Raw genomic sequence first — 13744 nt, 5'->3', positions numbered from 1 at the left:
TATGTCAATGAGCCTTTGCATAACTTTCAATACGGTGGAGAAAGAAACACAAAAACTAAATGAGGTTAAGGTACAGGTGTTTGCAAATCACTTTTGGGAATTCATGCAAGTGAACCAATACTTCACACACGTTGAGAAATGATAAAACGTCTCTGGTAGATAAACTATCAATGTGGATAATAATGTCTCCCTATTTATTTTTACGATAATGGAAGATGTTTCTCCTGTCATTTTCCGGTTGGAACCTTGCTCCTCTCGGCATTAAAGAAGAGAGACATTCTATATGAACATGGCACTTCACACCCAGTATGAAGAATATTAGAATATGGTCCTGATGAAGAATAAAGTTATTCATAGCAACGTCTGCAAAGATGATGGAGCACAGCAGCAGGACAGAGAACTCAAACAAATCTTCAACAATACTTCAAATATTTGCCAGAAGATAATCATATCATACGTAATTTATGATCATAACTGAATCTCAGTATCAGCTGGGCATGCCGCTGAAATGGCGTTTGGTAGATAAGAATGTATACATCAGACAGAAAAATATGCCTAATGGTTTCCATAAAATTATAATATTCCATTAATCAGCTAAATTCCTGTTCAAATCCTTTTTAGGAAATCAAAATTACTCCCCAAAATCTAGTATTTCCTGCTGCATAGGCAACCGTGTCAAACATTCCCACATTCATCGTTTAGTATTCGAGGTATTCGAATATTCGAGCAATTATATTCGAATTCGAGAAATCTGCTATTCGACCCATCTCTAAAAACAAGTATAAACTACTTTGTCCTCTTCTTCATAATAGGCTGTTCGAATTTTCTTTCACTGAGGTCCCATAGAATCTGCCACAGCACTGTCTTCTATCCTCAGACAATGCTTCAAAAAAGTTGAAAGCGTGGAAGCGCTTATGCCATACTTCCTGGCAACATGGCCTTTCTTCATCCCCTTATATTCGATATTCGAGTTAGAGAAATCTGCTATTCGACCCATCTCTTAAAGAAAGAGATGTTAAAATGAAAATGTACAACCTTGGTATCTTTTCACAGGAAAAATTTATTCGTACGACGCGTTTCGACGCTGAGGCGTCATTATCAAGTACACTCTTGTAATATCTACAATCCAATATATAGCCAATTCTGGCAGGGGTGGAGGGAGAGGGTTATACAGGGGGGGAAAATTGGGAAGGAGTGGGAGGGTTGGTGAGGGAATGGTTGGGAAGCGTGATTAAGCCCAACCATTCCCTCACCAACCCTCCCACTCCTTCCCAATTTTCCCCCCCTGTATAACCCTTTCCCTCCACCCCTGCCAGAATTGGCTATATATTGGATTGTAGATATTACAAGAGTGTACTTGATAATGATGCCTCAGCGTCGAAACGCGTCGTACGAATAAATTTTTCCTGTGAAAAGATACCAAGGTTGTACATTTTCATTTCAACATGGATTTTCACAAAGTTAAAGCCGAATCAATTGAATTCAAAGAGATGTTAGTTGAATCAATGATATGCCCAATTGTTTCCATAAAATTAAAATATTCCATTAATCAGATAAATTCCTGTTCGAATCCTTTAAAGGAAATCACAATTACTCGCCAAAATCGTGGGTTTCCTGATGAATAGGCAACCGAGTCAAACATTACCGCATTCATAGTTTGGTATTCAAGGTATTCGAATATTCGAGTAATTATTTAATATTCGAATTCAATATTCGAGTTCGATAAATCTGCTATTCGACCCATCTCTAGTTAAAACACTCTCGTATAACACAAATTCGTATAGCGCAAAGACCCCAAGGAACGCATCCCTTGCACTATACGAGGCATGGGTGTAGACCAATTTTTTTTGGTCCAGTGAATAACTCCACATGAACCCATGTATTTCCAACCCTGGTTATGAAATTTTTCATTTATATGACGACCTCGGTTACGAAACATATTTTTCCAGTCCCAATGAATGAAATACCTCTTTTTTGCAACTTGTCAGAGAACAGTCCAACGAGAAGATTGCGGCACACACGCCGATTTTAGTCACAAGAGCCAACGTGCTGTGCACACATTACAGGGAGATGCTAGTAAAGAGTAATACGTTTTTAATAATAAGCGATACCGTTCATTATATATTAATTGTAATTAAAGAAGATGATCGTTTACACGGAATATCTATCTCTAATGGATGATTTCCTAGAATTTTGCCAACGTTAAGTTTTCCATTGCCCCAGCAAAATAATGCCCAAATGAGCCGTTAAAAATTTTTGGGCCCGCCCAAAATGTTGGCTTCTAATATTATCCAAAATGATAATATTATTTCTAGTATGCACGTACGTAAAAGGTGAACCAAGGCGACAGTAACAGAATTATAATGACGACGTTGAGAAGCAACGACGTCTCATTCCATGGGCTAACACCACCCCCGAGGGACGAATAGAACTAGGGGAAAGCTGATCAAAAGTGACTCAACTTATTTTTCAGTGGGTCTAAATGAAACATGGTTGGACTTTGAATACCTATTAGCTTAACTCTACCATGTGGAAAGCTTTTATTTCCAAGGGAACAGGGGCTAAAGTGAATGTCCTTGGAGAATAACTCGTGTTGTCAGTCGTCACATAAGTCAAATTCAACATGTAAAAGATATCAGAGTTCCTTTAGACCCAGAAATGTCATAGAACCATTAGATCCAAATTAATACGAAAATTTTTTGGTGCTGTCATCAGAAATGGGAAAGCAAAACATTACGTGAAGACAAATCATGTGGCTTGTGAGTCGAGGGTCCCAGCGCTGTATTCGCAAAAGGATGCCGATTGAGAGGCACTACCCGGTTGACTCCATCTACTCTTGTTAACATTTTATCTAAATATTCTTTATTTAACGAGAAGACATACAAAGAGGGGAGATTTTTCAAGGCTCTTAAGCTATTTTTGTTCATTCATCACTCGCGGTCGTAATGGCAGTTGTGGTTAGTTAAATTGCTCACTGTAAAAAAGTGATGTAAACACACGAAAAATCTTAATTTCGAGATATCCCAGGTCCTGTGCGTTCTGAATTAATATATGGTATGGTATTTTGAGACTGCTGTCATTTGTGTCAGGAGGTAAGGTTATGGAGGTAATGGTTAAAAGAACCCCTCTTCCGGCATTAGTCATCTCACAAGGAAAGCCGCCAAATGGTACCTCGACTTAACCTCGCATCTGTTAGTCAGATTGCTGCACATGAAGTGCCCTTCACACAACACTTTAGCAGGGATAGGACCATCTCTAATGGGGCTCATTTGGATGACTTTCCTTGCGTATCTTATTTCTTCAATCTTTGTTTGTGTATAGTTGATTAAATGAATTGCCAGAAAACTGCTGTTAATGAGCCAACTGTTTTCGAAAATTGGCTTCTCTGCAAATATTTAGTTTTTTTTTCCATTTCACCAGAGTAGCAGCCTTGTGGCTTAGAGTCAGAAATGCTAACAATTTGACCAAGACGTTTGACCATGGGAAACATTGTTCAAGAATGCAAATTTACCGTATAAGCGCGTGTAAGAGGCGCACCTTTTTTCCCAGAAATTGCAGCCGAAAATGAGGGTGCGCCTCTTACACAAACTTCTTATCTTCCCCCCTCCCCTTCACTGGTCGCAAGTCTAAGGGGAACTGAGTAGCCTTGGTTTTCAGTGTGAGTCGTCGGTAATCCTAAGTCAAAAACAAGTGGCAGGCAGGGGAGTTTCTCCCTTAGTGACGTATTTTTAAAATGCTCCTGTTTGCTTTTCTTGTAAGCATCGCGCCGTCACGTCGGTACCCCAGAGGTGAACATAGAAAAGATCGCGCAGGGTTTTTTGCTCCGGAGGGCGCGCTAAATTTACTGCAATGAGTGGGCATCCCGCAGCATTTATACTGCATATAGTAATTGGTTATCAAACGTAGATAAACGCGTATTTTTGAAGGACATACCTGATTAATAGTCAATATCTGTCTTGCCGAGTAATTTCCATTATGCTGAGGACCTGATTTCCCAAAAATCATCTTCAGACGCTAATATGAGGATGAATGCCACTGAAAATTATATTGGTATCAAAACCTGCGCTTTAAAAAATTCGAACGAGTGTGTTCATTGTTGGACTAAATTGTGGATGGAAGAAATCAGAAATGCTTATAAGTGAAGAGCGTGGAAGGAGAGGTCCAGGGTAAGGAGCGCGATGCAAGCAAGCAACGAAATACGGAGGGGAAGGAGCGCGCTCCCTCCCCTCCGTATTTCAAGCTACGAGGCTATGAGCGAAGGAGAGCGGGAAGAACACGTCCGATCTTGCATGTGACATCGTTGCCTTCAAAGCGAAGGGGCGAAGGCGCAGCAATGTGATATACGCAGTTTGCGTTGCCTAAAGTTTCTAGTCCGTCTCGTCTTGTTTGAATGCGCTTATGCAACGCTTGTTTCTTCCGAAATTGTCCTGTTTGGACTATTTTGAATATTAGTAGCCTAGTTGTAACTAGAAATCTTTGTGTCAAACAATTAGAGGTTAAAAAACTTAAATTCTGTCAGATATGCGTCGCGTTAGATCTCTTTCTTTTTTGAACCTCGTGTGTGTCATACAATTATTGAAAGCTATCGAGATATCTTCGGGCTCAGTAGATGACTCACCTAGCATTTGGCCTCCATAAACTGGGAGATCGATCAAGGTCAATTGGTGAGACGGGGTAGGGATGAAACACGTTTCCATTGTTCCCCTGTATCTTGATGTTTTCCTATTTTCCTGTGGGGTCTCGGAAAGGAAAAAAAAACGGCAGAGGCATTGGCTGATGGAGGGCCGAGTGTGGTTCCGTTAAATCTACGACGTGGTTATTATCCTACGGCGCTGAGATTGCCCCGATTGTTGTCCAAGCTCTTGGGAAGGTTCATGCTAAATGCCTGTCGTGTTTTGACTTAAAATTTTCCACGGCTGCAATTCTATTGCAATACTCCTGCGAGAGCATTTAAACAAAATTGTTGGAGAATAGGACAAGCGTCGTAGAGCAACGGCGTATGCAAAGAGAGGATCGGAACTCTTTCTACTCCCTCTTATGCCGCTATTACCGCCGCAATTATCAAAATTTCTCCCAATAAATATTGAAAGAGTAAAGTTCGATAACTGTTGAAATTTCAGGCGTACGTCTGCAACACCGCGCGATAGTATTAAAAAAATGCCGCAAAATTTTTTTCTTCATAGCTCCGATGCTCAAAAAAGGGGTGCGCCTATTACACATGCTTATGCGGTATGTTCCTCTTAAGGTTACACATTACCTATGGTGTTTCTGGTAAATAAGATTATTAGGCTGCATTTTCTTGCCTCCAAATGAGTAATTGCAACCTGGAAAAATATCAAGGCTGATTGAAGAGGGTTTTACGCTCCCTTACTGTACAACCTTACATATGAAACTTCCTCCCTTATGAAACTTTTTATGGTTCTCCACTGAAAGTTTCATATGTGAGGTTCTACTGTATTAAATAATCTTCAACAGGAAAGGAGCATGATGTGAATGTAATGTTGGGAATGGGATTTTCAAATATTGACCATGTACCATTGCATTTAAGGATGAGGAAAATATTCCTTTGATGCATACAAAGATATTTTTTCAGGAAATTGCATGATTTTTCGGACAACAAAAGTCAGACTATCAGAGAATTAACAGATTATCCAGGAGAATGACCACCCCACCAATACATAAATTCATGAGGGTTAGTAAGGAAACAAGACTCACTTGGACAATGTGTGAAGTACCAATGGTTAGGTTGGCATGTGTACTGGGGACCTAAAGGCTCAGAATAACCACCAGGTAGACAAGCACCCAAGCCAGTGCCTGAGCCATCATCACACCAACCACAAGCGGGATCAGCACGACAATCTTCACACGTTGGGTAAAAACTACAAGGGGATTTTCCTGTGGATAATAGGGTAAGCATGAAATCATTAGCAAAAAAATAACTGTAAGGAAAATTCAACACATAGAACATAGTTCTGATTATTATGAACACTTGCAACACTCAAAGAATAAAATTTACAAGCATTCTAAGTTTCTACTTTTCTCAAAGACCTAAGGTGCATCATGCTAATTCTAATTTAATGGTAGAAACATTTCATTGCATTATGCAAGACAAAAATATATTCATTAAGACAAAAAAGGTGATGATGTGTGATGTGACACACAACAAACCTTCGGGTAGGTTTAAGGATTTTGTAAAGATAAAAACAGCGAAGATAAATTGTTTGGTAAAGTTATTAGCTCACATTCCAATGTAAGAAGGGCAACTCAGTTTTGGAGAACTTTCACATCAAAATGTTTTTAGTTGTGTACCATATCCATAGGTAGAGCATGATAACATGCAACTACCAAAACAGAAGCAAGGGAGTTTTTTTAGCAACTGTAGATTAGAAGGTACAGGTAAGGAGGAGAAGGGGAGGTACAAAGGATAAACAAGATGACTGTAGATACACTTAAATTTTTAAAATTTACTAAATAACACAGAAATAGCTATGCAGGAGCAGGTGTGGTATATTCAGGAGATTAGGGAACATTAGAATGTGAGCACTTACACCTAATAAAACAATTTCTCATCTTCCCTGTTCATGAGAAGCATCTAGATACACAACAGACTCTCATTAACACGAACGACCCTATTATGAAGTTCTCATTTTTACAAAGTAAATTGTTGGCCCCAACAAAAAGACTAGTCCTATCTATAATAAAATAATCGTTATTACAAACCTGTCCCGGTCCCAGCAGTTACAAAAAGACCTATACTACAAAGTTCCACGGATAAGCAACGACATATACGTGGATATACATTATGCTACATTATAATCATTTGCAACATAAATCCATTATTCCATCAATTATGGTTCTTTTTTCAGTAGGAGATACTTCGGTGTCCCCGCAATATCATTTAATAAGCTTCATTCCTGTGGAATCATGGTGACCCACTATTTACCACTAGTAAATTGTCAGTATTTGGGAAGATATCAACCCTCAATTACTTCAAGCTGCAGCTGGGGGCTGTGTTTCACACATGGAGGTGTTTGATGTCGGATGGTCATGACAATGAGGAGACGAAAAGGACCTACCAAATGAATTCACAGTGCAAGATCTAGGCTTAATTTTATTCAAATGATAAGACTCTGATGTCATTTCAAATCCATATTTCATCAATTTGATATCCATCAAGCTATTTCTGGTAGATGTGATAGTTCTACAGTTTAGTTATCATAACATAGTACTTAATTTTTATAAATGATATGTTATGACTGAAAAGGTCCCAGAATTAATGACAATCAGGGTCATCGTAAGCTGATGGACTTGGATCTAAGGTTCATTGAGTTGCATTTCGGTCTTTCAACGATGTTTATACCATTCGGCGAATAATGTCCTCACGTCAACTTCCATTCAGATGTTATTTACTTACGTGACCATCATTCCCCGACCTCTTTCCCTATTGTACTTAACAATATACATTATTTGGACATAACAACTACATACATCATCTTCTATTGATAAAATCAAACGAATGTGCTTGTTTTTTTTAATAAATCTGCACGTAATTCAATCGCATTTATAGTACACATGACTTGGATGTTATTTTTACTCGGCGGCTTAAGAAAGTGAGATTGAAGAGAAAGGTAATTGGCAAGGTTTCTTTGCGATTGACGATTCCTAAAAGAAACATTCTTACGAACTTCATTACTATTAACCTCCGGTCTTACAGTCAGATGGATCAAAAAGAACTGACTGCCAAAATGAACTGTTCACTGAAATGAACCGTTTATAAAATTAACAGTTCTCTAAAACTCCAAGTTCACAGTTCATGACTGCACTGCACACGTGCAGCATGTTCAGTCCAACAGGTATCCTCACCAAGAGGCATTTTTAATCTGCAGCTTACTCCATCAAGTGCGTGGTGGCTACAACAGATGGTGGGTAATATGCAGGCCATCCAAGGCCACCGAAGTGCATCATAGACGACCAAGCCCTCCCATCTTCCTCTACCATTCCCCTCCGTCCACGAAAACCAACAGGATAGCTGCTGAATGGTTTGAACCCCCTAATATTTCAAATGAGTGTTCAAATTATTAGGTTCGTTTTAGCCATTCATTTTCTCAGGGTGTTCATTTTTCGGAGGCCGTTCTTTACCCAACGGCGTTCATTTTGCAGAGGGTATTCATTTTTCAGAGGGCTTTCTTTTTTTCTGGAGACCATTTGTTTCCTCTGGCTATTCATTTGGGATCTCGAGTTCATTTTGATTACGTGTTCATTTGAACATTTGCGTTCGATGAACAGGAGAGTTGGTCCACGTTTGCGGTCAATTTATGGGTCAGTTATCTGTTCATAATTTGTGCTATGGTTCAAAGTCAATTTAAACATTAGGTTAAAACTTTATTTTGATTAGTTAAATTAATGCAAAAATCTATTTCAGCAAATCGAAAAGTTAAACATAAATTGTTTAACTATGTTATATCCACTATATATTCTGGTATTAAATTATTCGTAATGGAATTAACTTTTAACTGGGTTAATATATCTTTAACAGTGCATTGCTTTAAGAGGTCTGAACTGATGATTTTCGGAAACAAAAATTTGGATTCAACTTTCCTCAAAGTACGTGTTTGTAGTGTAATTAGACATCAAAGGGGATGCACTCGGGACTCTTCCGGAGAAATTCTTCTGAGGCATATCCATCACTTTCGAAGGAATGAAAACAATTTGTTATCGGCAGCAATTTTATTTGATGCTATTAGGTTTTTCACGTCGTGACATTTTATGTATTTTATTGTGACCACTTAGCTTAATTGCTCATAAATAAACCTCAAAAGGGCACACTCTTTGCTTTCCATGTTTAATATTTAAATATGTTACAGAATTCCATGGGTGTAACATATTTAACTATTTTTTTTACATTCTACTAGTGATGGGTCGATTCCAAAATTTTAACGATTCCAATCCCGATTCTGACATTTCGATTCCGATTCTACCGATACTGATTCCATCGATTCTGACGCCATAGGCTCAAAGAAAAATATCACTTATAACTACAAGGGAGAGCTCTGAGAATAGTCGTATTCACAGTTATAATAAAGATTAAATACTACGTATATAAATCATGTAATATTTGGCCCTTTCAAATTCCCAAGCAGAAAACCAACATGCTCATGCTCAGCCAGCAGGTTTTGATGTCTCCATGTTACAGTATTACTGCCTGCAGAAAATTGCCTTTTGCCTCACACTTGTGTGACTGGGCAAGTACTTTCCTACCAAAATTGCAAGATTTCGGAAACTGGCATTTTTATTAAAAACTATATCATCGATCTTTATGGATCTTGAGTCCTCATGGAACTCAAGTGACTAAGCGAATGGACTAAAGAACTTAGCTTTAGTTTTGTAGAGCCAAAAAAATCTATACTTCTCACATTGTTTAATCAACTTCAAAAACTCTTGTTTTTTTTTTTAAGTTCAAGAAAGAAACTAAACGCTGCAAATGAATATCACATCGGACGGACGCAGTAATACAAAAGACTAAAATATGCCTTGTGGTGTGAAAACTCCCCTTTCCGCGCGACTCACCTCGGCGAAGGTGGAAAGGGAAAAAGTGTATCGGTTGTTGCCTTTCGAGGAAACAGTTTATTTTCCTCTCTCTTAAGCATGCCGACTTAATCTCTTCACTTTACTTCAATACCCGAGCCATATTTCTTATGCGTGGGATGGTTCCGAAAAATATCCAAGCCTTAGTATTTTCACACGAGTAATGCATTAAATGTTCAAGTCGATCTATACGTAACCCATTTTAACACCCTCAGTTTAGTGTTTCAAGTCAATGAAGACGATTATCCGTGCTTTAAATGATGCTTTTCAAGACTAAAGTTTTAAAAAACTTGAAAAATCGGCCTCAGTTACCACGCCCCAGAGTTCCGCAGTGAGTAGCTCAGCCTTGACGCGCGATTGAAAAATCGCTCGTATTTCCTTCGTCGCAAACGTTTTTTTCCAATTTTTCTACTTAGCACTCTTTAGAAATCTCTACTTTATATTGTGGTTCAAATTTTCCGAGTTATATTTTTCGTAAACGAAAGATAATCTCTACTTTATGTCAAATTTCAAGTGAAAAACGGGTCGACCATTTTGCGTTGTAAAACCAGACAGATGAAAGCCAAAATCTTTAAAAGTCATTGGAAGTATAGGCAAAGCACCAGGTGAAAGGAATATTGCGTTTTTTTATTCCATAAAAATCATGCCAACGCAACACCACCTGGATAAATTTAAAAAATTTCGAGGATTAACGAGATCGCGCGTGGTTTTGAAAAGTCGGTCATGTTTGGGCCACTGTATCATCACTAAAGGGTCGTATTTATGTAAAATGGCATATAAATCTATATCTGGTAATGATTTTTGAGTATTCACGCTAAGTTTCAAGTCTCTATCCCCAAAAAGGTGATTTTGGACTATATTCCAGCTTTTTCCGATTTCGGACCGGTGTGCGCCGGGTCGGAAGACGATCGGCCGCCGCGGCTGGCGTAAAGGTATTTGGCGCCCACTTCGACAACTAAAGAGTATACAGCAAGCTGAAACTACCAGGCCAAGGCATTAGAATGACTTATAGGCTTTAAAAACTGTATTACTACATGAGTTTCATATTAGCGCTTCCTGTCGGCAGATTGCTGGACCTACTAGCCTCGAAAGCTCTGTAACCGTAACTTTCTCAACTCGACATTTGTAATGCTGCTCGACACGCTCGAGTCGAGTACCACCGACTCGACTCAAACTTTCAAGTACTCGCATATCCCTAGAAGATAATGTGTTTTGTTATTACGATTACGCGGCGCGAAAATTCAAATGACTGTTGGAAACGCGGTCGTATATAAATTTGTGGTTTGAAGTACTACTGGAATCGGAATCGATTTTTCACCTTGGCAAGTACTCATTTTCGATTCCGGTTCTTGGCTGAGAATCGAGGAATCGAACCGACCCATCACTACATTCTACCAAAAGTACTCATTTATCAATGAAACTGATTACCAGTTATCTGTGTATGAGTCTAAATTGCTCATAAGAGCAGCATTTAATAACTTTTCTGGTGCTAAATACACGAATAACATCAGACACTGGGTTGATAAATATTAATTCTGGCTTATTCTACAAGTGGACAGCAGATATTGTTCTGCATACAGATAACCAAGTTAAGGCCCAGGACAGAATTTGCTTGAAATTACTACGACAAGCTGCACACACCATACAATACCACACTAACCTTTCATTTACTCTAATCATCTGAAAAACAGTATTTTCTAACTGAATAACCCTGACTGTTCCCCATGAACAGATATTTTGAGCCTTAAAATGAAGCATATGAGACTACAGACAAATAGAATGCAAAATTATTTAATTTTCTACAGGTAAAATATAGGGATAGGTTTGCTCCACTTGTTTTGTTCAGTTCAGCTCCTCGCATCAGTTCTCGGTATTGCAGGAATCCTATGAACTAACAGACCAGACAGTCCCATTGGAAATCAGAATATTTTGCAAACTATCACAGAGAATGCAACAGTGTTAGATTGGCTTCGCACACTATCAGAATTGAACTGGGAATCAGGATTTAGAATGGGAATCAGAACAATTAGAATCGCTTTAGCAGAGTTTATTTTGAATGCAGGCACTCAACAATTAGATTTGTTATCTTGATTACTTTATTATCTGTTTTCATATTTGCATTGGTGTCCTTCAAACAGCCACCAATGGAATGCATATGCAGTCATTCTGCACAATTTATTCAAGAAAGTACACTCAGAAGTGCTGCATACATGTGTTCATGTTGTGTTCAAATATATTAAGAGTTTCCTTAAACACAATTGCGAGTGCAATCATCATCATCATCATCGGTGCCTTATTTATTATTCCTTACATGTGTTTTCATGACCAAGGTAATGCAAATGCAACCTTAACACTGTTACTTAAATGAGTACGAGTATCGACAAAAAAGGTAAGTAAGAGTCTACAATGTTCTTGGATTACTTACTGAATATATAACGTTTAGTTGTGCTCTACACCATTTAAACACCTTAAAATTTGCATCATTTAGACCTGACTTAGGTTTTGAAGAAGTTGAGACTGTGAAATTTTAATGTATGAGTTATCATATTTAATGAGGAAACAAGAGCTTATGCGTCCTTTTGCCTTATTTATAGCAATAAAGGTGAGGTTTCATACCTAGGAGCATACATTGAAAATGTTTTTATGACTTAAAGTAAAAGTCACAGAGAAAATATAGAATAATTAGGTAAACACATTAAGGATTATTTCAAATTTTGAAGAAGAATGTGCCAACAAAATCAGATTCAAAAGGTAAAAAAATTGGACATCTTCATTGGTTTGTAAGGGAAATGCCAAGAAAGCAAACCAAGATTAAATTACTTTCTGGGGTCATTAACTGGGGAAAACTCTAGTTAGATTTTAAATTTGAATCTGTTCCAGTAGGTTTCTCCCAAATAAGCAGCTGCCCCTTAAATCAATGGCCTTAGAATTTCGTTGCAACTCTTATTACGAAAAATAATGATAAATCAACACATGATTTTGTGATAATGGCAAGTAAAGCTGACTATTCAAAAATATAAGTAGCATGCATATAATTATTTTGGGAATTATATGGTTTTTCTTAAAACTACTAGGCTCATGATACTCAAGTTACAATATATAGAGGAGTTATCGATTGCTAAAGCATTCCATGAAAGGAAATTTGAGAGGATCTCAACATAACTAATGTTTGATGACATGAATGTGCCTCCATTGGAATCCAGCAAAAAATGCTAAATGTGTATTCACCTCCGAGGGCTATAACATGTCAAAAAAAAACAAAAGAATAGGAAGAATTCTCACCTGGCAATGTTGAACGGCACCGGCCTTGATGAGTGGTCCACTCTCGACACTGCCCATAGGGAAATGATGCGGTGTATGCATTCTTGTCAACACAGCGACCTTCATTTTGGCACCAAATGCACTCCTCCACTGTGCAATTCATGCATGAGGTTAGTTCAGAGCATGGCGTATTGCATATCACTCCTTCAACAGAGATGTCACTGCCAATCCCAACAGCAGCTGCAGAAGGAGAATCTACCATCACTTCGGTTGCAGAGGGGGCAGCTAAACCATCTACAGCGGCATCTGACTGACCTACTCGTGAAGTGGTTGGAGATGATGAAGAGGATGTGTATAGGGGAGGAGGTGGAGCTGGCAAAGGCCCTTGCATGCTCCCACCTCCCCTAACATCACTGGTGATGTTCCCTGCATCAAGAGTGTATGCATAAATTATTTGTGAATAACAACGAAAAATAGAAACACACATTTTTGGCTACTCTCCAAGGCCTGAGTGACTGAATAGAAGGAAAGAAAAGTAATGTGTTCTTAAAAAAAAGAAGAAAAATAAACTCCACTTTCCTGCTTGAAATCAATGCCTTATACAGAAAAACCTGCTTCAGTTCTAAGGGTTTTATTTCAACCACCTTGTTATTTATTTTTTAAATTCAGGAAAAATTCTATTATTCCTCATAAAAAAACTTTTTATTACCTTATGCAAGGGATCAGACATTCGTTCCTTCATGCTTCATTTTGGACAACACTTATAAAATCATTGCTTAGAAACCTAAGTCTTGAGTACCAATTTCAATGTTCAAACCTTTTTCAAGATCTTACATGACAACAACTCTAACATGGTTGAAATGACCATTAGAATAGTAGGTTTGTGTACAAGACCAAC

The 13744-nt window shown here is 38.2% G+C and overlaps 1 protein-coding gene across 4 annotated transcripts in view; it reads right to left on the bottom strand.

Annotated features, from left to right (window-relative positions):
• Positions 1-13744, bottom strand: part of LOC124153580 (attractin-like protein 1) — a 99960-nt gene that overhangs the window by 37914 nt on the left and 48302 nt on the right. The window contains exons 11-12 of one of the 4 annotated variants that reach the window (XM_046526842.1): positions 12868-13272; positions 5716-5895 (exon numbers count right to left, since the gene is read on the bottom strand). In XM_046526842.1, coding sequence (XP_046382798.1) covers positions 5716-5895; positions 12868-13272 — 585 coding nt within the window. The remainder of the gene's footprint in view (positions 1-5715; positions 5896-12867; positions 13273-13744) is intronic. The other 3 variants (XM_046526843.1, XM_046526845.1, XM_046526844.1) reach the window with 3 other exon arrangements.

This window comes from Ischnura elegans, chromosome 2 (genome assembly GCF_921293095.1).
Source record: "Ischnura elegans chromosome 2, ioIscEleg1.1, whole genome shotgun sequence".
NCBI classification, from domain to species: domain Eukaryota; kingdom Metazoa; phylum Arthropoda; class Insecta; order Odonata; family Coenagrionidae; genus Ischnura; species Ischnura elegans.
Note: the sequence above shows the minus strand (reverse complement) of the source record. Positions and strands in the feature narration are given on the sequence as shown.